Source organism: Gymnogyps californianus, chromosome 11, assembly GCF_018139145.2.
Source record: "Gymnogyps californianus isolate 813 chromosome 11, ASM1813914v2, whole genome shotgun sequence".
In the NCBI taxonomy this organism is placed as follows: Eukaryota; Metazoa; Chordata; class Aves; order Accipitriformes; family Cathartidae; genus Gymnogyps; species Gymnogyps californianus.
Window position 1 is genome coordinate 8967124 of NC_059481.1, and position 23825 is coordinate 8990948.

Sequence of the window (23825 nt, forward strand, 5' to 3'; positions counted from 1 at the left end):
TGACCCCAGCTGACCAAAGGGATATCCCATACCATAGGATGTCACGCTCAGCATATAAAGCTGGGGGAAGAAGAAGGAAGGGGGGGACATTCAGAGTGATGGCGTTTGTCTTCCCAAGTAACGGTTACGTGTGATGGAGCCCCGCTTTCCTGGAGATGGCTGAACACCTGCCTGCCGATGGGAAGTGGTGAATGAATTCCTTGTTTTGCTTTGCTTGCATGCATGGCTTTTGCTTTGCCTATTAAACTGTCTTTATCTCAACCCACGAGTTTTCTCACTTTTACTCTTCTGATTCTCTCCCCCATTCCACCGGAGGGGGAGTGAGCAAGCGGCTGTGTGGTGCTTAGTTGCTAGCTGGGGTTAAACCACGACACTCCATTTAAATCACTAACAGTCTTGCAGCAAACTATTAGTTGGGAACAAAGTTGTTTCCAAACGGTGACCAAAATGATTTTACAAAGTATTCACCTGAGAAGAATAGGGAAAGACACAGCAAGACAGCAAAATGTGTACGTTCCCAAGTATACTTCTGACAAAAAAGTACTAAAGAAGCGCAGAGATCCACACGGCTGTATTTTAAGAATTCAGCCTATCATTTTTAAATAGTACTTCATAAAATTTGAATAATTTTAAGTCTGAAAATACAGAACTTGCCATCAACTCTACAAGAACAAAACAATTTAAGTCTGAAAACTTACTTTCCAGTTATTTATACGTAGGCTATTAGCTCGGATGTTGCAATTGCAACTATACTTGACCATATTTTGTAATTCAATGGACCAGAGAGATGTGCAGAGACTTTTCTGTGAGGGAACTGGGAATTACGGGATAAGTCAGTTTGTGGCTGAACATAATTGATCAACAATGTATAAACCTCCTATTCAACCAAAAAAAAAAATCCAACTAACTGGCATTATGATCAAAAACTAAAATGGAAAGCAGCTTCTTCAATAACCAAATGATTTCTAACACAACCGATAATGAATGCATCCAGCAACCTGCTTTTCTCTGGTGTAACACTACCAACATCCTCCATAAGGACAACACACAGATCTGTCACAGGTCAAGCAGAAAATTACCTTAACTTTCTAAACAAGGAAAAATGCCGGGGGGGAACAGAGCAGACGGACAATGATGGGAGACTCTCCACACTCCTTAGACCATTTCATCCATATTACTATCAGTTGCCTGCTACAATTCAAAAGCTAAGAAACCGAGCTGAAGACCCATCTCATGTGCCAGGAAACAAACACCTCTCCCCTCCGCAGGCTCCCTGTGTGCCATCTCCCAGCCTGCTGAGAACAGGTAGTACTTCAACCCCATCGCGCTTTATTATGCAAGAAACTTGTATAATACTTATTGAACAGAATGCAGTTAGCTGATTGAGATCATCCAACTGCACCAGAAACAAGGAGCTGTACACTTTCTAGTTTTAATTCTGATTCCCTTTCACTATCAACAAATTTTAACATTCCACTACAATATCCTAAAGACAGAAATGTAGCTTTATACGTTGCTTGGTCACCTGCTACACTGGGGGGGAAAAGCAGATATCACTACCCCAGATTTCAGGTATTATTGGGAAAAGTCAAGAGAGCTTTCACAAGTACCCTCCAAGTGTCACCACAAGTTACGTGCTTTCTAAGAGACATCTAAAAATAGTCATCAGCTTATTTCCACATATCAAGTTGAAATAGATGAAAACTATGTGTGCAGGAATAGAATATGAGAATAACTGAAAACATGGTTGGTTTGTTTATTTTTAACCTGGTAGAGCTTTGGAAGGGGAAGGGGGACATGACACATTGAACAAGGAATCTACTTTGAAATGATCACCATTTTCTCCAGTTCTAAATCCATTTCCAGTAAGTTAACTTAGTGAATGATGAATCTGATTTTAAATAGCTAAACCCAATGGCCAATTATACCTCTCTAAACTCTTGTGAGACAAATATCAACATGATATGTAATGGGACAATTCCCTGGCCACATGGAAAACTAATTTGTGAACAGATTCCAATACTAATTTCAATATGATATGTAGTTGCAATAAAAACAAACAAAAAACAACAACAAAAAAACCCCAAAAATACTTCTCCAATATAGCTCATATGACTGAAACCAGATTTTTCTAGCTCTTATCCAAGCTGTAAACCAGGAAATAAAATAATACAAGTATAGCCAACATACTAACAATAAATGCTTAAAGACAATACTTAAAAAACCTAACTAAAGCATTCAGAACTTAAATATCAGAATTTGCTTTGAAAAGTGCTGCCCATAAATCAAATTACAAAGTAAGCTGCATGTGCGAAAGTGTCCTGTGCACTGAGTATGGGATATTTAATTTTGGCTTTGATTTCACACTGAATCATCTGCTTACTTATAGAATACATCAGGAAAAGCAAATAACCAGCAGAAGAACCACCAAACAACAACCCTCCCCCGCAAAAAAAAAACAACAGAGGACAAAAAGGACACAAATACAACAGACTTGATAACACTTACTGTATTTCTGTGTCCCTCTTGTCTTGTTTTGCTATTTAACAGCTTCCTTTCTTGTTATGTACCTGAGATTAAGAGGTATAAAATACTATTTCAAAACCTGCTATTACTGTTTTTTTGACTTCTTTGCAAATTAAAACTACTACGGGGGGGGGGGGGGGGGGTGAGAATAGTTTGGGCATACAGTATTTCGGGTTCCAATTCATGTCTGAGTATTTTACATACAATACAGGGCATAACCTGTTGACAACCTGTTGACTGATGCTACAAAACCATCTAAATCTAGCAGTGGTATCTTGATTAGTTCAACTCTGGTTTCAAGTAGATATATAGCAGAGTTACGTAAATGAAAAGGAGGATAAACTGCATACTCAGTACTGAAGCTAGATTCTATGTTAAATCAGGTCAAAATGTACACTCACAGCTTTTAGTGCAATATACATGCTGGAAGATACTTACAACACCCACAGTTCAGATTTTGGAAGAAAAATACCTCAGCTAATTTATGCTAAATTTTTAACAGTTAAAATTATTATCTGTGTACATATAAAAAGGCTATCCAGCAAGGAATCGTCTTACGAAAAAATATTTTTAGATTTGCTTGATTTGGAGACAGCAATCTAAACAGATGAAAACCTAACTTGCTCATTTTATTGCAAAGACATGTTACAAAAAATCTAATCAATGAAAGAAAACTTCACAGAGCATTATTCTTCATGAAATAAAAGCAATCATTAGCCACACCACAATAAAAACTATGGTAGAAAAATGTTTAATTAAAGGACAATGTTTATCCCAAAAAAGGTGATCATAACATTTTGTTGCTAGGTTATGAGTATAAATTAAAACTCCCAAATAAAGTGGGAAAGCTAAAAAGTTCGGCATCATCTCACAACAGGAGGACAAAACTTTCAAGTGCTACAGGGCAATATAGTATTATGCAGCAAACATGCTACTTGGTTCAAGTACCTCAGCATTTGCTTCAAAGAGCTCAGTAGAGCCAGGCTTTCAAAAAGCAGCTTTACAGTCCTCTGCAACGTACACTAAGAGCCAGCTACCCTTCCAATGTAAGAGATTATAAACACATGCAAAAATATCTCTAGCTCTATATCACTCAGATAAGGGAGGGACTTGCATACATTAACCAGAAGATATTCACTGAAAAACCACCACTGTTGCACATGTAGAAGTAAAAGCAAGATTGGAGAGTTGGAAGAAAAACAAGCACCACAAGAGACAGAAAATTTTGACACAGTATTGTATATGGACTTCAGTATAATCATTCAAGAATAAGGGAGACCATCAGCACTTTGTAGAATTCCACTGACTTCCTAATTACCATTCCCGAGTTATTCCTCTAAAAAATAAAGCTTTCCTACTTCCCCCCCATATATTTTCAAATTATTCATTTTTCTAACAAAACATTTGGCCTATGCAAAAGAGATTTTGCACACAGAAGTCACTAATGTCTCAATTTGTACCTTTTCACAAATTTGAGATCATCACAGCCAATTCTTATACAAACACCCAGTGCTCTTTCAGTGTTAGAACACTATTTAACATTATTAGGTAATGAAAAAAAACAAGGCTCTTATAAGATTTTTCTCAAGCCTGCAGTGATTCTCAGTCTTCAATGTTAGTTCAAAACACTATTGAAATAAGAATATTTTAGCTTTTAATAAGGTATTACCAGAGACTCTTAAAATAAATTAAACCACTATGGGATATGAGAGAAGGATCTTTTGTGAATTAATTATTGATCAAAAGATTAAAATACATAAACAAACACCCCGCCCCAAGCACAGGAATATACGTCCAGTTTTCACAGTGAAAACAAGTTACCAATGTGTTTTCCCCACCTCCCCAAAAAACTTTACTCAGACCAACGTTCTTCAACAATTCCATGAATAAATCAAATAGAGTGGGTGAACAAAGACATACTAAAGTAAAGCTGATAACAAAAACCACTAGCAATAATCCTAACTAAATGTTAGTGCAGAGTTGCAAAGCAAGTTCTCCATGAAATTGGCAATAAAACAGCAGATGAAATTTGGTGTAAATAAATACAAAAGAAACATGTTAAAAAATAACAACCAACAACGTCATAACAATGTGGTAACTACTGTACAATGTAAGAAAAAAAATCTTATTTTTCCTCAGTTTTTGAAACAATATCACTTCAGAGCTCAATGACAGTCAAAAAATGCAAGACTTAGTAACAAGCAAGAAAGAAACAGAGAATGAAAGTATCATTATGTCATGCAGAAATTGATGGTGTACCCTCATCTTGACTAATGCATGCAGCCGTAATCACCCTAACTCAAGTTATACAGAAGAATCAGAAAGATTGAGAGAATGGCACCAAGAACTAACCACAGGTTAGGAGAAGTTACTACACAAGCAGAGACTAATGGATTACAATTCTTCAATTTGGTTGAGGAGAGACATAAAAGTGGCATATAAAATAAAGATGTTTGTGGGGGAAAAAAAAAAAGAATTATGAAGTACATCAGTAACAACCAATCATTACTATTCAGAACACAGGAACATGGTGGCAATCAGTTAAATCACTGGTCAGCACACTTAAGACAAAAACATCAATATTTTTGCCACAAAATGCTTGTGATTGTTGCCAAAACTGTAATCAAAGTCAGAAAAATTCACAGCTCACAGAGAACGAGTCCACCAATAGCTAAAAGAACAATGTCCAAAAAGTAGGCTCTGTCCAGGAAATCTCCTAAGCCCCTAAGTGCTGGGCTTTGCCAGGAGGGTACGACAGTAAAGGTGGCAAAATATTTGCCCTATACTTACACTCTTTCCTTAAGCATCATTGCTGGACACAATCAGACCATCTATACTGACCTGAACAGACCTTCAGCAGGAGTTGGGAAAGGACAGGAAAGGAAGATCTCCTTTAGCCAGTCTTCCACCATCTTACTTAATTAGCCTTTAACAGGTATGTACTTAACTATCACCAAATTCCAATCCTATTTAATTGAAAACTGCTTATCTTTATGTGCCTTTGGAAATTCCAGCCAATACTGGGCCAACAATTTAAATTCTTAAATAATTTGGTCACTGTATTGTGACCTTTAAAGAAAAACTCCAGTAGCAGTCTGCACGTAGATTTAAAAAAAAAAAAAAAAAATTTTTTTTTTACAAAAAGATCACACACAAGATAAAAAGAATAAGTGGTACCTCTTGAGGTTTCAACTTTTCTATGTCTGTGGAGAGGTCTGAGCTTTTTCCATGAAGACTGCCATTTTCCTGTAAACAGGCAAGTAGTAAGAACAATTAGGACAAGAATAACATTCTATATTGAAATTATGGGAAAAAGCACTGGATTTTGAAGTTAAAGTTGAACATGTAAGACAATTATAACTTATTTAAGCTCCGTATGTTGATCACCACAAAGAACAACCTAGGAATGCAAAAGGCTAAGTGTACATTTGCCCTGCCTCCTGAGAAACTCTGATCTTACAGTACAGACCCACACACTCATTTTAGCTCTTCCTCAGTCATCTGATCTGGCAGCATATGAAGTAGTAGTCAGAACTTTATTCAAAATTCTGAACCAGTAGTGTAATGTGTCTCATTATTTGAAAGAAAGCCAAAAAATAAAGACCATACATCTTACCCAAAATTTATGCATGCAAACTTCATTTAGACTGGTAAATGAAGTCCAGTGCTTTTTAAGTTATTTCAATGCAGAAGAGAACTTGCTTTGTCCTACTTTTCTGCACAAGAACATGGCCATGGGATGAATTAATTTGTGCCTCTTAACCATTACCAATTCTATATACAGACAGTATATATTTCTAGTGTTCATCACTTTTTCGGAGAAAACACAGGAATGGAGTTTTCCTGTAAAAGCAATCCAGTTTGCTTTAAAAGAAAACTATTGTCATTTAAATGACATCCCAGACATTCTTTATTGCTTCATGCAGGGTCTCTACAGTAACATTGGTTCCACCCCCACCCCCCCCATCAAATTTTTAGGTGTACTGAAGGCCTGGGCAAAGACCTATATTCATGGGCCAAACCCTCTGAATTCCTTTGGATAGCCACTTCACATTGATGCTGTATAATATCTATCCTGACCCTGTGGGACAGGCCTTCCTTATTCCTCAGTGCATGAAGATGATATACTACACAAAACCAAGGAGATGCACATGTTTTGTAATCTTTCAAAGCCTAGCACCAGAGGCTGATGCCTCCTAAGACAACCCAACCACACCGGGCTCTCAGGAAAATCTAGACTTACCAGCATCCACTACCTGGTCAGTGATCCTGTCAGGAACTGCTGCCATACCAACACTTCAGGACTGTGGAGCCAACAGCTCACAGCTAAGCTGACTCCATGGAGATATTTTATGGACAGTCTAATGCCACATTCTGTGCTAACATAAGACTTAGTCTTAAATTTATATCATTTAGCAGGTTTTCCAAAAAGAAAGTTAGTGTAGGAAGACATTTGTAAAAATATTCAATTTATAATAATCTTTCACTAGAATTTAGGACTACTGGGGGTTGCCTGCCCCCCCCCCATGATTTCTGCTGCCTTTAGACAAAAAAAATTCCCTACCGAAATGAAGAAAACTTTACCACCTCAACACTACAGGAACAAATGAATTTTTTTTTTTAAAAGAGAAGGCAAAACATACAAAACATTGTTTTGGGAGATAGAGGGAAGAGGTGAACCTGATTATTTCATTTTTAGTTTATAGACAAGAAAGTTTGTATGCAAGTATCCGGTCTTCCCCTGTTCTAAATTTTATACTGATGCACACAAAGCCATACCATAAAATCATTAAATTCAGCCACAAATGCAAGTAGGGAAATAAAACTACATGTCACTATTTTCAGTCTCTAACTTTCTGAAAACATCAGATAGCATTAACTGCCAATTCTCTGAAGTTAAACATACTTTATAACATATTTAGCTTGAATTAAGAAAGACCTATTAAAACAGTATGCTCCAGTAGCATACTGTTGAAAGAAAATGAACATATTTTCTTTTTAAAAACACAGAACAACAACAAAAATCAGAAGCTGTAAATAATTGGTGCTTCAGAATGAACTCTCAGTATCATCTCAAATTACTAGCATGCAAGAGAAAAATCCTCTGCACTTAGCCAGCAGAGGAAGAAATACTTCAATAACATTCTGGGGATCGATTCCATCAACTCTTAACAATATATTCAGTTTGGCTAGAGTCCAACTGGCTTTAGCTGAAACTGTCCTAACATAAGTTATGATTCAGCAAGAATTGTTTGCTGGGAGGATCAATTTCTTTTTTCTGTCTCACTTTTTTTTTTTTTTTTTTTTTAAATCTAAACTATTTTAAGTCCAGCTTACAATTGCTGGGGGCAGAGGGACACCTGATGTATAAGAATTTAATATCCCTCTTTTTCCTGAAGCCTTCCATAGGGCTCAACACAAACCTACGTTTACATTTGCTTTTCTTAATGATACACCCAGATAGCACCGACCTCTTCCTGTGATTGTAACTTCCGGTATATCTCTGTTAGAGCACTAACATCTGCCTTTATTACTAATTTTAGGGTATAATGGTATAATTTGTGGAGGGTTTGATTCTTGACCAGTGTTTAAATTTCCTAGTCATGATCTTCAGTTATAATAAAAACCAAAACAAAACAAGAAAACCACCACAAAACAAAAAAACCACAAAACACCTAAACAACAAACCAAAAAAAAGAGCCCAACACACCAGGCACCCTGACTTTACATTACTGGAATGTTAGCTGGCTGATCCTCTAACATTAAAAAATATGTGATTAATATAGCCACACAGCCAATGAATTACAAGCTCAGATTCCAGTTAGGTCAGCTTAACTCATGATTGATTAAAATTGATCAGCAACATCATAAATGAGTGTCAAAACACCAAACACAGTAAGAATACGAGTTACTTAAAGCTGTGTAATAAGATTCCATTTCAAATGTACAAAAGGCATCTAAAGGCTGGGCTTCATGCCTGAAATTATGCAGGATGTTTTAAAAGAATGCCTAATTTTTATGTTGTACAGGAACACTTCCGCAACCCATAAAGTTGTTCTATCTTTTTATTATAATTTATTTACCAAAGATCAATGGAAAAATTAGGACTGCATGATAAATCTTTCTAATGCTCTCTTCCAAAGTCAGACAGAGGCTCTAACAATATCCAGTGAGCTGGACAAGACCTTGCAGCCTACCCACTTCATTCCACAGCAAGAGAAAGCTGCAAAGGTGCAACAGCTAACACAGCTCTCTGGCTCAAGGGTACTGAAATCAGAACAGCTTATTTAGACTAGGCCCATCAGTTATGCTGTGCATTTCTAGTACCTAATTAATTCATTAGGTACTTAGCTCACTGGCTTTTTAGGGAGTAGATGTTCATAAAAAGAACATTGAGTAGATGAAAAGGGAATGTGATTTACTAAGGGGCAACCTTGCTTTTGACCATTGAGTTGGGTTTTAAAAAGGCAATGTTATTTTAGGATATTAGATACTATCAAAAACCTTTAGCTCAATAAGCAGGATAGATGAAGCTGCAACAGGAACAGGAGGAAAGTATTTAAGAAGACAAGCCTCTCCAACATCATGACACAGCACATACTATAGCTGGCTAATGTTAACGGAGAGGCAGGCGTCCCCTACACTTTGCCAATAAATCTGCTCCTGAATAACTAACATGACTTCTATTTTCATTTTCTGACCATAAGGTAAATAAAACGCATGCTCATCATTCAAGTATACAGTTATGTACTGTTTATTTTCATAAATTCTTAAACTACATATTTTTTAGTCTCAGAAATCTGAATCATACTGCAGCATATCAAAGTCATTAAAGTCTCTAAAAGATGCTAATCTGTGTATTTAAAGGAGCTTACCCTTCAAAAACACTCTCAAATTATCTGCTGATTTTCATTGTACTTTCCCATAAACTTTCACTATGAATTATTATGTGGGAACCTTACCCTTGAAGATTCATATGAAGGACTTGGCTGACTGCTTGTTCCCCAGGATGTGGCACCTGTTCGCTCATCCATACCTAGCAATAAAAAGAAAAATACAGACCTGTAAGAAAAGATAGCAAAAGCATAATGTTCTCTGATGCAACCTGAAAGCAAATTCATCCACTTCCATACACTTAAAGCAAATTCATCCACTCCCATATACTTAAAGCAGTATTTCTGAAAACAAAACTTAAGATGAAAAGTTTCCCTGTTAATGAAGCTAGCTACAAAGCAACCTACTCATTTGGACACCTGCAGCTGCTGAAAACAGGAGCATAAAAAGTAAAGAAGATTTGCCAATCTGCAGCATCTGCCCTACCCAATCCGTAAGAAATTAGCATGAGTAACAAAACAAGCACAACGATGTTAGCCTGGCTTTTTGCACAGCCTGATTTATCCTGCATCTTAAGCACTGAATATTGCAGCACATACTGCAAAATGTATACTTGTTATGTACTCTTTGCTCTCATGTCTTGCTTAAGTATTGTAAAATGTGCAAAATTATTTCCCCTACTTGGTCTTTACATGACATGCAAGATATTTTAGCATAAGGGGGGAAAAAGGCAAGACAGACTGGTTATATTTCAGTGGCTTAAAAAAACCACACAGACACTCATGGTGTCTGCCCTACTAAAACAGGAATTTTTTTCAACTCTGTAACGGTTCTTTTAGAATCGGTTCCCTTTATGCAAATCCAGGCTACAGCTCAAAAGAGAAAGGGGAAGGAAAAAATAGGGAGATCTTTAAACTCAGTATCAGAATATATATTCCATATATAATCTAGCCAAAAATTAGAAATGCTGTTGCCAACACTTTCTCCAATTACTTTCCATTCAAAGTTAATTGGTCAAACCATCTTTAAACCACATTCCAAAACAACTAATTGCAAAAGTACCTGAATGTCTATAGCCAATTCATTCATACAGGATAAGGTTACTATTCTAGTAATTAGGTTCCTGATTATCTGTATCACAAGATATTTTAACAGGTGGAACACTTCCATCCTAAATTGCAGACTTCCATGCACTTTGGCCTACAAAACACAACTCATTAGTTCCCTGTCACCCATACTTCTCTCAGAGTTTTAATAGAGAGCATAAATTCTTTATGTGATGTATAGCATAAACTATTTATGAAGCTTTATAATGTCATAATTTATAAATAAGAACTAAGTGTCACAATTTATAAATAAGAGCTGAGTGCAAGTTACTCCATACAATCATCCCTAAACCCTAACTTTATATTGCAACTATAAAATTTTCATGCATATCTCTCATACTGGCCACACTACAAAATAAAATGCAAGGAAATACTATAAATAACTACCTATGGAGTAATAGTATTCTAATCATTATTTCCTTAAGAAATATGTTTTATGAAGCTACGAAATACTGTTTTGACAAAGACAGCCTGCACAAGGCATGTTAAACTGAAAGTACAGTACAATCACCCAGATAAAAACTATAGACACCTTTTGTGTACTGCAGGAAAGATCCCCAAGGCTGGAGAACGCTCTTTGAAAATGCAAAACCACCACTATATTGAGCCAGCAGTTTGTGGAAGTTTGCTGCATTTTGCAGCTGACAGCATTGTTGTTGTTTCATTGTAACTGGTCCAGGAGCTGAGTAAGAAGTCGTGGCTGGCACTGACAAAGGCAAAAGTAATCTTTTGGCACAATTGACTCTTTTCTACCAGAAACAACAGCGCTAGTAATCCAGTGATTATCATAACAAGTCTTCCATTGCTTTAGTTTTGAAAGAGACATGGGGGGGGCGGGGGGAGAAAAGAAAAATATCTTACTGCAAGACAAAGTCTTTAGGAAAGTCTAAGACACAGTACATTATATCAACCCATTTAGGAAATATGTCACTAGATAATGGTTATGCACAGAGTGTTTAGATGCATGACCCCTAATCAGTAAAACATGTTACTCATTTAAAAATTTGAGTCAGTGGGACATAAGGACTTATGTTAAGGTTCTGCTAAATCAGCACATGTATAGCTAAAAATTCTCATATTTTAATTCTACCATTTGAATTATGCAAATAAATTGTTTAAAGAAACCGCTCTAAACCAAAGTGTAACAGTTTAAGATGGGGAGGAAAACTAATTTCTAAATAGTTCCCAGAATTAATTCTTCTAAAAAAGCCCAGTACAGTTAGCTAGAGTAGTCAGGAGTATCAACATGCTTCCTTTTTTCTGCCAGGTGTCTTTTTCCTCCTTTTCATGCAGCATTTTTTCTTTTCTTACAAGCCCAAAACAGGCTTGCATCTAGACCTGCCCTTTCATCAGAGTTTGCACACGAGGCACATGCATTCACACTTCAGAAGCTCCTTGAAGGCTACGAGGAAGAATTTCATACGCTGCATACAGAACACCAGCACTCTTGACTTACTGCTGCTTGACATCTGGATTTGACTGGGAACAACACCCCTGCTGCCCTCGGTCCCCATCAACATAGTACACACCAAACGACCAGGGAACTGGCTAGCCAACAACGCTCAGCCAGGAAATCAGATACGTGTCTATGATGGTGCTCAAGGAATCTGTTCTGGTCTGTACACTAATGTTTTTTCCACTGATGACAGACAAAAACAACCAAATGCTGCAAGAGATAGACCCAGACAAACTCTAGCAGGCTGGGCACAAACAAACAATGCATACTTTAATACAGCCAAAGGTAGCTCTACGTGAATGAGCCAGGAGCATAAGATACACCTTCCAGATGGCAGGAGAGCCTGGAACGGGGAACACGCAGTAAGAAAGAACACAGGAGTCATCTACGGTAATAAATTCAATAAAGTCTCAAAGCCAAAGTGTTATCAAAAGGGTTCAAGTGTTTTCCTGGGAAATGCAAAACAGAATGGAGGAACTAGTGGGATCACCACCTTCGTATAACCCCTTCCACAAGGAAAAGCAGTGTCCAATTCCAGTACCCACTAATTCATCACAGATGTTAAAGGGCACAGGAAAGCTGTGACAGCAGAGCACTGAAAAACATGCTGCACAGGGAAAGGCTGCAGTATCTCAATCTGTTTAGGCAATGCAAAAAAGGGGGGAAATCAACAACTGCGTGTTATAAAGGTCAAATAACAGATACATGCAGTTAGGCAGACAGAAGTATAATGAGGTTCTACCCTCACTTCCTTTTTTTAGTAGACATTGAGGACAGAAAGTAACTGAAATGACCCATGAGTTGATTTCATAGTTCTCAATCAAAATCGGCTACTTCTACAGCAGATACTGAATTACTCCCTAGTGAAACTACAGGGTAAGTTTGATCTTTGTTCGAGCGGATTCAGCTGGCAGTTTGTGGCTGGTCTGGCTCACACAGAACCTCCACTGCACTCACTACCACTGTCCCAGGGAGGACCAGCAGGACGTCACCCCTGTCCTCGGCCAGCCGTGCAGACAGAGCACAGCCCAAATCCAGGACCTTGGCCAGGCTGCAGGAGAGGCTGAGTGTTCCTCACTCACCTCAGGAAGATCAGTCCAAGCACTCACGAGGACTCTTTCTGGCTTTATGCATTGAATTCTAAAAAGGCTTTGCTTAATGTCACTTTTAAGATGGCGCTGTGAGCATTTCAAGCTCTTTTAGAACAAAAGCTGAAGAAACCTGTTGCCTCATTACTTCAACACATTTATTCATTCTGAAGAAACAGGTCCAAACATTCATCTAATAAAAAAATTGGATCTTACAATCAAACTGAAATGAAAGTTGTTGTTCTTGCTGGTAGAAGACAAAGACGACCATATTTAAAACTTATTTCAAGAGACACAGGCTCTAATGTTCGTATAAACAAGATAACATACTTTATAGGGTTACCATCTGCTATGATGTTGATCAAATAAATGATTTGACCACAAAAAAATCACATTGTAGATTGTTATACTAGGTACTCAAGGTATGAGTTTCTATCTTTTATAGCTTCTTTATCCAATTTTGTTTCAGGGTAATGATATTCCTTCAGATAAGATTCAACAACTTAAATCAATTGCAAAAAAACCTAGAGCACAAACCATAACAGCATTGATTGTATTTTGCATCTTAGACACCCAAACAAATCAATCTACCATTAGACCCTATATTGCAAAGGTCTATTGTGAAGTATGATACAAATTATTACCTAAAATTGTATTTTAGGTCTAGACTTTCTAGTAAGGGGATGCAAAGAGAAATATTATTTGATGGAGAACTACTACCTCAATTAAAAATTTTAAATTTCAACAGGTTAAGACTAGTTCTCAGCCTCTTCTTGTTGATTCCAAATAGAAAATATTTCTCATTTTATAGTAGACTTAATATTTTTAATAACATAATAAAATCATTTATATTCTAACAAAGTACCTGAAATTTGCAAGTCAGATAAACAAGTCAAGATATAGTTCCACACATTTATTACTGGGGCGGGGGGTGTACGGGTGTGAAACACTCAAAACCAAAAGTGGCTTTGACAATATATGTCATGTGGTGGGCTTAAAATATACAAAGCTAAGGGCATTAATTAAATTGAGAAGAGAAATTAAACCCAGGCAACCTATCAACAGTCTAACCACTTAAGTGCCATTGGGATAAATTCAGATCCAACATTATAATTAGGTAAAAGACAAACCACTTTCATTTCAAACTATATAAATAGAGGGCTTTCTCTCCACCCACCCCTCACACCAAAGGAAAGGCAAGGGGAAGTACTTCAACGGGGGTGGGGATCATGAGAAACTTCAAATCTCGATCCATACTGTTTCTTGGAGAACGTACCAATTGCCTTACAGCATATGGATATGAAGTTCTCCCCTATCCCTCCAGATCAAAAAGGAAAGTTCTTCTCCAGTAACAGAATTGCTTATTAGAGGCACCAGTGGGAGTAGCAGAGCAGTATCCTTTTTTGTATCCTTTTGCTCCAGAGAAGATTAATGGAAGTGCTATGGATATGTCACAGAAACACTATCTTGAGTCAGAGTTGTCCGGTACAAACTCTGGACTCCACAATTCCTTCAGGAAACTTCCAGCAATAATTTTATTAAATTGCATGATGCTGCTCACTCTCCTCCCTGTATTGAACCACGGATTCACAGATTGAACACTTAATCCATCGTGTGGTCTACAAGTGAGATTTCTCCTGGGCTTAACTGTTGGTTTCAATATCCTTCCCCACTTGCCCAGTCAGGTTTATAGCCATGAGAGTTGAGGTTGTTAACTACCAACCTCTAATGGCAGATATATAAAAGCACAACAAAGCGCTGCAGGGATTGAAGTCACCCTGAGGAGGCATTGGTTATCTCTATTATTACCCATAAAACACTAGCTTCCATTTGAATATTTTTCTTTGCAAAGATCAGTTTGTAAGATCTGTTTGAAATATCAACAATGATTATTAATAGTAGCAAGTAAATTAATTTGCATTTTTGAAACATTGTTTATCCTGGAGAATCCCAGAGCACAATTATCTGACATAGCAAAGAATAAACACTCACTATGCCAGTTATTGTGGAAATTATTTTAAGAATAGGCAGTAAGATATGCTATACAAAGTTCATTTCTATCCCCAGAATAAGTAATCACAATTAAAACTTCAGTAGAATAAAATTATTCAAATGGGAGGAATGTACAGCAAGTACACAACTTGCCTGGGCAATAACCAAAGCTAGCATTGACAGGTGTTAAAAGTTAGTTGTAACCTAAAAACGTAGCAGCAAATTGAATTCGCTCTTTATGGAAAGCTGTTTGAAACCTACACTTTCATACAGAAAATTATTTGCAAGAACAGTATTTTCTCAGGTCAGAATACAACTTCAGGGTGTACACTTGAAGAACTTTTTCTAATACAACAAAATACTCACATTGTATAAAGTCAGAAGAAAATGGAAGAAAAGTTATGCTGGTTCAGCAAAATTGATGAAAAGCTTTAATTTAACAGTGTCTATTAACATCACAAGTCAGTACCAGTAATACAGTTCCTGTATAACTATCAAATATGTTTTAGATTTGTTTCCACTCATTACCTAAATACAATTTGCTGCAAAAAAAAAGGCAATTACTACTTTTAACTTAATTTCACAAACAATTCTATTCATTTCTTGTAATAAGGCCCATGTATTCCCTACGAAGAACATTAGGTTATTAATTCCTGTAAGAGCAGCACTCTTACAGAAATGCCAAAAGTCACCTGCTTCTCTTTCCTCGTATTCTCTGCTTCCTAGACTCTAAATCACATTACTGAGCACACCAAGTGACCTGGCATGACCTGGACACTTTAAATACAATACAACCTGCTCAAAATAAAATTGGAACTGGTATTTCCCACCCAAACTGTACTAAACCAGAAAACTGCACATTGCTACACCTATATTGCCAGAAAAAGTACATCAGGTACAGTTCAAAGAGGAGAGCATATTTACAATACCATATGTAATATGCTGTATGCAATATATTTTTTATTTGTGTATGTTTATTCAGACAGTTCAAGCATAAGCTAATGATGAAAACTATAAAAATTAGCTTTTAAACTAGTTTAAAAAAAAAAAGGAATTTCCTTACAAATCCACAGAAGTGCTCAGAGCATTACACAGTAAAGCTATTCTTTCCCCTGAAAAAAAATACTTCCCTTTATTAATACAAGCTTTAATATTATTCTTCCATCCAATAATATTTACATGTGTACACACACACGTACATTTTGAAACCTCCCTGTTTACAAATGTGAACAGAGCAAACCAGCTTAGAGATCAAGCCTTTAGCAGGGATACAACCTAGAGCTTTTATTCACATGCAAACACACACAGTTAAACTGCTATTAAATTGCATCATGCTGCTTATTCTCTTCTCTGTATTGAACCATGAAGTATCAGATTGAACAGCTCTAACAAGCAAGTCTCAGCCCTATGATATTAGCTATCATAATAATCCATTCTACTGGCAAATTTTCCTGTGGTTACTTCAGTTATGACTCAACAGCTTTATATAGCCATACACTTTAAAATATATATATATATTTATATATACACCAAATCAGGCCAGTGTCACAAGACTGCACACACCAGGCCAAAAATATTCAAATATAGCCTCACAGTCAACAGCTACTGTTACCGACTGTATTACAACAGTACAGAAAACTGCCAATTCAGGCACCAGAACACAATACAATCTGAGTTACACAGTGTGTAACTGAGGCGCTGTCATGAGCAAAGAAAACACTGCAAGTGTGACAGCTTTTCTAACAACATGTCTAAAAATGTTAAGATAAAGTGCTTTCAGTCATTTACTGTATTGCAAAGTGTCCAGCAAACTTTGACCGTCTTGAAAACAAACTCCACGATCGACCTGAGGTCAGTATCCTTTCATGGTGTTGATGATTGATCTTTATGCACGTACAATTAAAATTATCCAATTGCAACAAATTAAAAGTACTTTGCTGATATTTAGAAGATCATTAATGCATTAATTAATACTCAAACCTTTTAAGGAAAAAGAGACCCTCTGACATACCAAGCAGTTTAAGAGCAAAGGGGAAAAAAAAAAAAAAAAAAGAGCTGAAAAAACACATTTGTGAGAAACACCATATATTTGGAATTCCCAAGTTCATGTACGTGCACCAGCGGAGAAATAAAGTATCAGACAAAAACCTTGCGTCTTAGTGAGCCAGGATTTTGAGCTTTAAGTAAAATGGGAAGTACAATATACAGTATAGCCAAGGAAATGCCAATGCAATTCCACGTTTACATTTCTATGACTGGAAATAAAGAAATTTGTAAATATGCAGTCAAGATCACAGATGTCTGAGTCTGATCTTCAGAAGATCTAGACCAAGCCATTTCCTAAAAGCATGTGGAAGAAAACCTATACTTTGCTAACGTACATAGTATCTCTGTATCAGATTTTGGCTACCCTACACTACTGAAATCTAAAGTGTATCTATTAACAGCAGCATGGCATCTCACATTAAAACAACAATACACTAACATCTCATGTTTTCCATAAAACAAAGCATGCAGAATACAAAGAAGTTTGAAAGGTTTTCAGGTTTACCTCTAGACAGGCATATTTTTAAAAGGATTTCTTACGATTACATGTTGTAAAGAGCACATTTAACAGACTCACCCACAGGATTGAACTCTCATTACTGAACAAAGCAGAAGTTACACATCAGGGGTTGTGTGAACCTAAGTTCTTCATAAGAGAATTCTGGCTCTTTCAATTCAGCTGGCGAAAGTGTCTATTATATGAACATGTCAGCATTAAACATCATCTTTTAACTCTAAAAACAAAGTTTATCTGTTCAGTATTTAAACAGGGAAGAATGCTTAATGGATAAATGCAAGCACTGCACATCTGTTCATCTAAGCCAGAGATGTGGTAGGCTAGCTCTAAGTTACATGTGAAAAAACAATAGAATAAATTTAGCAAATGTTGACTTAGGTAATTATTACAACCTGGCTCGCTTAATCTCTCTCCTCTTTTGCCAAAAATCAAGAACAAACCCTCCATACTTCTTCATTTTCATCCAAGAAAGCTTTTGCAAGGTTAGGGCTTCACCATTTGCCCTGCAGCACAATCAAGTGCCCTGCTGGTTTGTCCAAGGGAAAGATAGCACCTATTCCCTCAGTAAAAAAGCTGCCTAGAGCAAAATCTGTTTTCTTCTATTATTTTAGACAAGGAGGAAAAAAAAAAGTTTAAAGTAAACTATTAAAAACTTTCAAGAAGCATCTCTACCTGCAGTTACACAGTCAAGAATTTGAGTTGATGGAAGTTAGCATTAGCCTGCAGTATCAAGGATTACTTTTTCCAGTATGCATTTTGAACTAACTAGTGCTTCCCCCTCCATAAGCTAGCTGGAATGTAGTAAAGCTCTTGCCAGATGTTCTTTTGCGGAGGCCCAAAACCAACAGTTTTCAATAATTCCATTACTTCCAAAAGTCATAGCCAGAATCCAGTCTGAACAAACGATGGATATCTGGCACAGTCTGTGCTGCCAGCAGGGCCTTCAGACACCTTAAAAAAACCCAACAAACCCAAATAAACAAAAAAAAACCACATTTCTTCCAACCACTTCTTTGACAGAGATTTTATTGGTATTTTTGAGCCTCATTCTCAAAGTTAGAAAACGTGACATTCTCTGTCAAAGGAGAGAAATCTGTCTTTAACTTTTCCAGATATCATTATATCTGCCCAAATATTTGCTGAATCTAGCTCCTTGCTGCCGGGGCTGTTAGCTGCCTGCTGAGTCAGGCAGGCAGGCTTTGTGTTGACAGCTCCCTTAGTGTGAGTGGCAGTAAATGATGGTGTGCCCACAATGCTGGAAAGCTGATATGATACAGTTCAGTCTCCTACATCAACAAACGAGGTGGAAGGAAGACCACTGCCTGATGTTAACAGGCCTTGCACTAATACATAGCAGTACTGCAGCAACTGAGATGGCCGAGAGAGCCTAGTTTACCTTCAATCCCCAAACACATTTGTTTCTGTTCATTAGGTGTTTCCACTCTTTCCCTTTATTTAAAAGAAAGGCTGTTCCTCCCATTGAATCAAAATGTCTCACCATAGCTCACTGAAGTAATAAGTTGCCTGATGCCTGTATTCACTAGTTTCTTCCTTCATAAGCAAAAGGTATTAGCTGACCTACTAATTTCTGCTGCACTTCAGGATCATCCACATTTTAACATTCTTCTGCCAGTATATCCATGTTGTTACAGCTTATAAATCTGGAAAGATTACCTTCCAACAACAAAATTACACCTTTAGAGGATCAGTAACACAGAAGTAAGAACTCTAGAGTAGTCAAGGCTCCCTGTTCAGCACTATGGTATTTAAATGCTGAAGAATAATTACAACAGTTTAACATTGCTAATTTAGCAGAAACATCCAACTATTCTGAAAAGAACTTAAAGTAGTATCACACTAACTAAAAAATAACTTATTTTTCTATTCCAGAAAAGAACTACTAAATCCAGCAGGATCTGGGTCTGGTGGAAATGAGTCCAGAAATATCTACATTTGCTAGCGAAGACGTCGAGATTTCTCCAACTTTACTTCTTAACCAAAAGAAAGACTTTTTTTTCCTGTTTGAAGACTTCACTGCTCTTCCTTCTATTTCTTCTGCTAGCTTTTCATTTAATACTCCACAGTCTCGTTGGACTACATAACATTTCTCCTTGGCTTAAATCCTAAATATCACACTTTTTATAGAAATGTGAGTTTTCAATGCTTTTCTTGTAACAAGTGCTACATGAGCTAAAACACTCTTAATAAAATGCTCTTAGAAACCATACACACTTCAGAAGCAGAACTTTGATGGAAAAGTTAGAACTGGAATTTATATTCAAGTAACCCCATTTTAAATTGCCTTCGTTCTCTAACATTACAGCTGGAACTGACATACCTGTTGCTGTTAAAGTGTACTCAAGCCTTTTTTTTTTTTCCTTTTTTAAGAGGACAAGTTGCACTTTGAATAAACAAAAAAATTTGCTGCTCCTTCTCAAAGTATGCTGTTACAGCAGTTCTGTAGGTTATAGCTAGAAAATGCTGAAAGCCAATGAAATGCACTAGACAGTCTTTCTGTGGTGAAAAGCACCCTTACCTGGTAATTATCCTTCCTACAATATGGTATTAAACACTTCCAAACATTAACTTGAATAGTCTATAGTCAAAAAGCAAGTAGCAATCAATAACTAATTATTTTTTTTAAATTCCTCCTCCGAGGATGTTTTAAAAGTCTCTCCTTCTACAAAAGCATCAAATAGTCTCACAACTTCATTCCTATAAAACTTACACCTTAAAATTAAGAATAGATCTCTAGGGATATTTAATCAGAACACAGAAGCTAGTGATTTTACATTAAAATTAGGACAAATACTCTAAGTTTAATATTACAGGTGAGTAAGAATAAGAAGTGGAAGGATACTAAAAACCTTCAATTCCCTAGCACTGCAGAGAGTCGGTCACTACCAGTCCTGCCAGCACAGCATCCAGCAGACCTGTTAGCCAATGTGCAAGCTACAGCAGTACAAAATCTCCTCATGCAAAGTAAGCCTTCAAACACGCAAGCAACATTTACCAACTCCTCACAAGGGATTTTGATGCAGGAACCATTGCCAGACAACAGCTTATGAGTCAAGTTTTATGTATGCAAACACAAGCCTATCTTATTAACAACTAAGGGCTGGCTGCCACCCAAAGGAGGCCATCCTGCTTCCCTTAACACTTCGCTGTCCCCACTGCCCATAGCCCGGCCTTTATGTCTTCCTCCCTCATACTAGCACCAGTGTTTTGTAAGGTCCTGCAGTAAACCAGTTCAGGAAGAAACTAGTAGAAAACGGAACAACAACAACAAAAAAAACCCTTGTTGGTTTCTGGCCAGATTAGCTCACAGAAGTATTTCACTACCAGGCCAGAACACCACCAGCGTTGGCAGAAAGGAAGGGGAGAGCATGAGAATCAGACAAGGCCAAAGTCAGGGTTGCGTGAAGGGCCAGGGAAGGCAGCCCATGACTTTTCGGGCATTCGCTAGCTCTGAGACTGGCTATATTTTAAAAACATAGTGATTTCTTCAGGGGAAAAAAAAGAAAAGAAAAAGACATCTCTGTGCGGTGATGCATAAAATCCTGCAGTCTACTTTGGAACTACTGCCTTTATTGGACTGTTGATAGTATGCCAATGTGTGAGAAAAATAACTGAATAAACGCATGTTTGAATTACATCAAACACCAATAAACTTCACAAAATCTTAAAAATATTGAATCTGCTGAGTGTTAGGGTAGAAACAGGTTACCAGGAAGTTCAACGCTGCCAGAACACTCACACACATACTTTATCGTTCATTTGCTAGAATATTAGCCAAAATTTAGAGGAAGAGTAAATTACTTCAAAGTAAATGGCAACAAAACCGAAGAATTTTCCTTCCCTCTGTTTCTTCTGTAATTAAAGAGACAAAAAGTAAGAATCTTTATTTAAAAATTTTTAAGTACACTTTGAATTTTAGCCAAAACAAGTCTTGGGTTCCATGTGCCAAATAAGTTGCTTCTATAAATTACTATAGCCCATTTTCTCTTTTGTATTTTAGAATCTTAAGCATTGCCAAAACAAGCCAATTTAAACACATCGCCTCTCTGGGTCGTGACTAAGTTTAAATTTTGTTGGCCTTAAATCCTGCATTCAGTTCTCTTTATGTTACTGCTTTTAGCTCTGGCAACAGCTTTCAGACTTTGCCTCACTTTGTACTTTACTTTTTCATACTCCAACACTCCAATACGATGAAATTTGTGTAAGTGCCCAGCTTTGCTCAGCCACTAAAAATAAAATGCTACCATTTTTAAGGATTATCAAATAATTTTAACAGAAGACAGACTCTTCACATTCTGTTCAATATGTAAAATGACAAAATTGAAAAAACAGTTTCTGCCTTTTTGAAAGAGACAACCATGACTCAGTATTTGGGAAAGAATTTCTTATATTCCAATCACAAAGAATACTATTACCCCTCAGCATACTATCACTTAAGTGTTTTCCAGATCACACTTTGTGAAAGGGTAATATCGCATCAAATCCTTCACATCCCAATTTACATGTGAAGGATTACTGACATAGGTTCAGAAGAAAAACATCGACCTTCCCTCCCAGATGTAAGAGAGCATTCTGAAGATTCACATGTGTAATAGGGCAATTCAGAACAAAAACGCCACACAGCCCCACAACGCATGTTCACGTGGACTAAAAATGCACAGCGTATTCCTTTAGAAAAGGCTGGCCCACATACTTTTAAGAAAATTAAGAAATACTTGTAAATTGAAGTGAATTCATAACTAAATACCCTTCACCTGAATTCAAACAAATGTGATACACTCTCATAACTGAAGGGCTATACTAGACAACATTTGTGTCCTTTTGTGTCCCACAGATTCACATGGGATTTACCTGACAGCCAAACCAACGCAAGTACTTTATTGAATTTTCACAAGTGGTATGAAAGCCCAGTGAATTAAACAAACACACATTAAGGCACTTGGCAGGATGCATGTGAAACAAATATAAAAATTCAAGTACAAAGAGCTCCAGTGGCAATTCTGTTCTACTTCCTTGCACATATCTTAAGATGTGAAGCTTTTATTTAAAAGGTCACACAAAGGAAGTAAACATGCACATCACTCAGGTATATGTATGCAATTTGGACTTTAAAAAATTCTGTGTACATCACCGATTATATCATCAACTTTACATTAAGGAATGTAAATGGATGGTCGTTGGGATTTTATTCCTTGCTTGACTTTTCTTTTAAAAAAGAAAGAACTAAATATGAAGCCACTTCCTTTTACATTTTCAAGTTCACCGTTGATTTTTTAAACACCAGGGGCATAACTTGCCTTGAGTAAGATATATATTCTTAAGCAATTATCAACAAACCGTATCATTGTATACGCTTCAGCCCCTAAGATCGCTTTAGACTAGTTTTCATCTTCCTAAATGACTCAGAGTGTATCATTATCTTAATGCTGAGTCTATTATGGGAGAAACAAGAGAAAACTAAAAAAATACTATGAAATATTACACTAAAAAGAAGACAGAATAACAGACAAAAAAAACCATGGAGAAACAATCTATACCTGCTTTTATTAAAAAAAGGTTCAAAGTGAACAAAAACTTCACACATGGTGGGACCTCTTAAGATCTGTGAAGCCTCTAAGTTATCTGAGGACTAATTAGGTTTTTAAGAAGTCTTAAAAAAATCTAATACACCCTATTTGTACAGAATTTCAATTGAATTTAGGTTCTTAACTCTTTCATTGTAAAACCAGAGTTTAATAGTTTACAAAAGATTCTAAAAATACAGATGAAGCTAAGCCACTTCATCTTATTTTCCTTTAAGAATGAAGTACATTTGAAGCCAAAATTCTATACTCGGTGCACTTGATTAAATCCAGAGTAATGCCATCTATAATGCTAGTTACAGACAAGTAATAGAAGAATCTGATGTGGCACCTGTATTGATCTACTGCTGCACTTAACACTTTTTCTATTGAGAGTCAATTACATCTCCTTCACACCCACATCCCTCATTTTAACACAAGGTTTACAAGATTTTGTTAAATCATAATAATAAATTTTCTGCTGAACAGAAAATATAAAAATTATAGAAGGGAACATCTGTATTTCAAACAGGTCTATCAGACTCGACATTTGGCCTAAGAAAAATACTGACTGCAATTACAATAGCGTCATTATTATGTGCATGCCATCTTTTACACAAGAAAATCCACTCAAAGCCATTTTTAAAACAGCTCCAAAATTAGAAGTCTATAACTGCAGCA

The 23825-nt window shown here is 36.7% G+C and overlaps 1 protein-coding gene across 3 annotated transcripts in view; it reads right to left on the reverse strand.

Moving 5' to 3' along the window:
- Window positions 1-23825, reverse strand: part of TCF12 (transcription factor 12) — a 174469-nt gene that overhangs the window by 117782 nt on the left and 32862 nt on the right. For all 3 annotated transcript variants that reach the window (XM_050903711.1, XM_050903710.1, XM_050903709.1), the window contains exons 4-5: window positions 9489-9562; window positions 5704-5772 (exon numbers count right to left, since the gene is read on the reverse strand). In XM_050903711.1, coding sequence (XP_050759668.1) covers window positions 5704-5772; window positions 9489-9562 — 143 coding nt within the window. The remainder of the gene's footprint in view (window positions 1-5703; window positions 5773-9488; window positions 9563-23825) is intronic.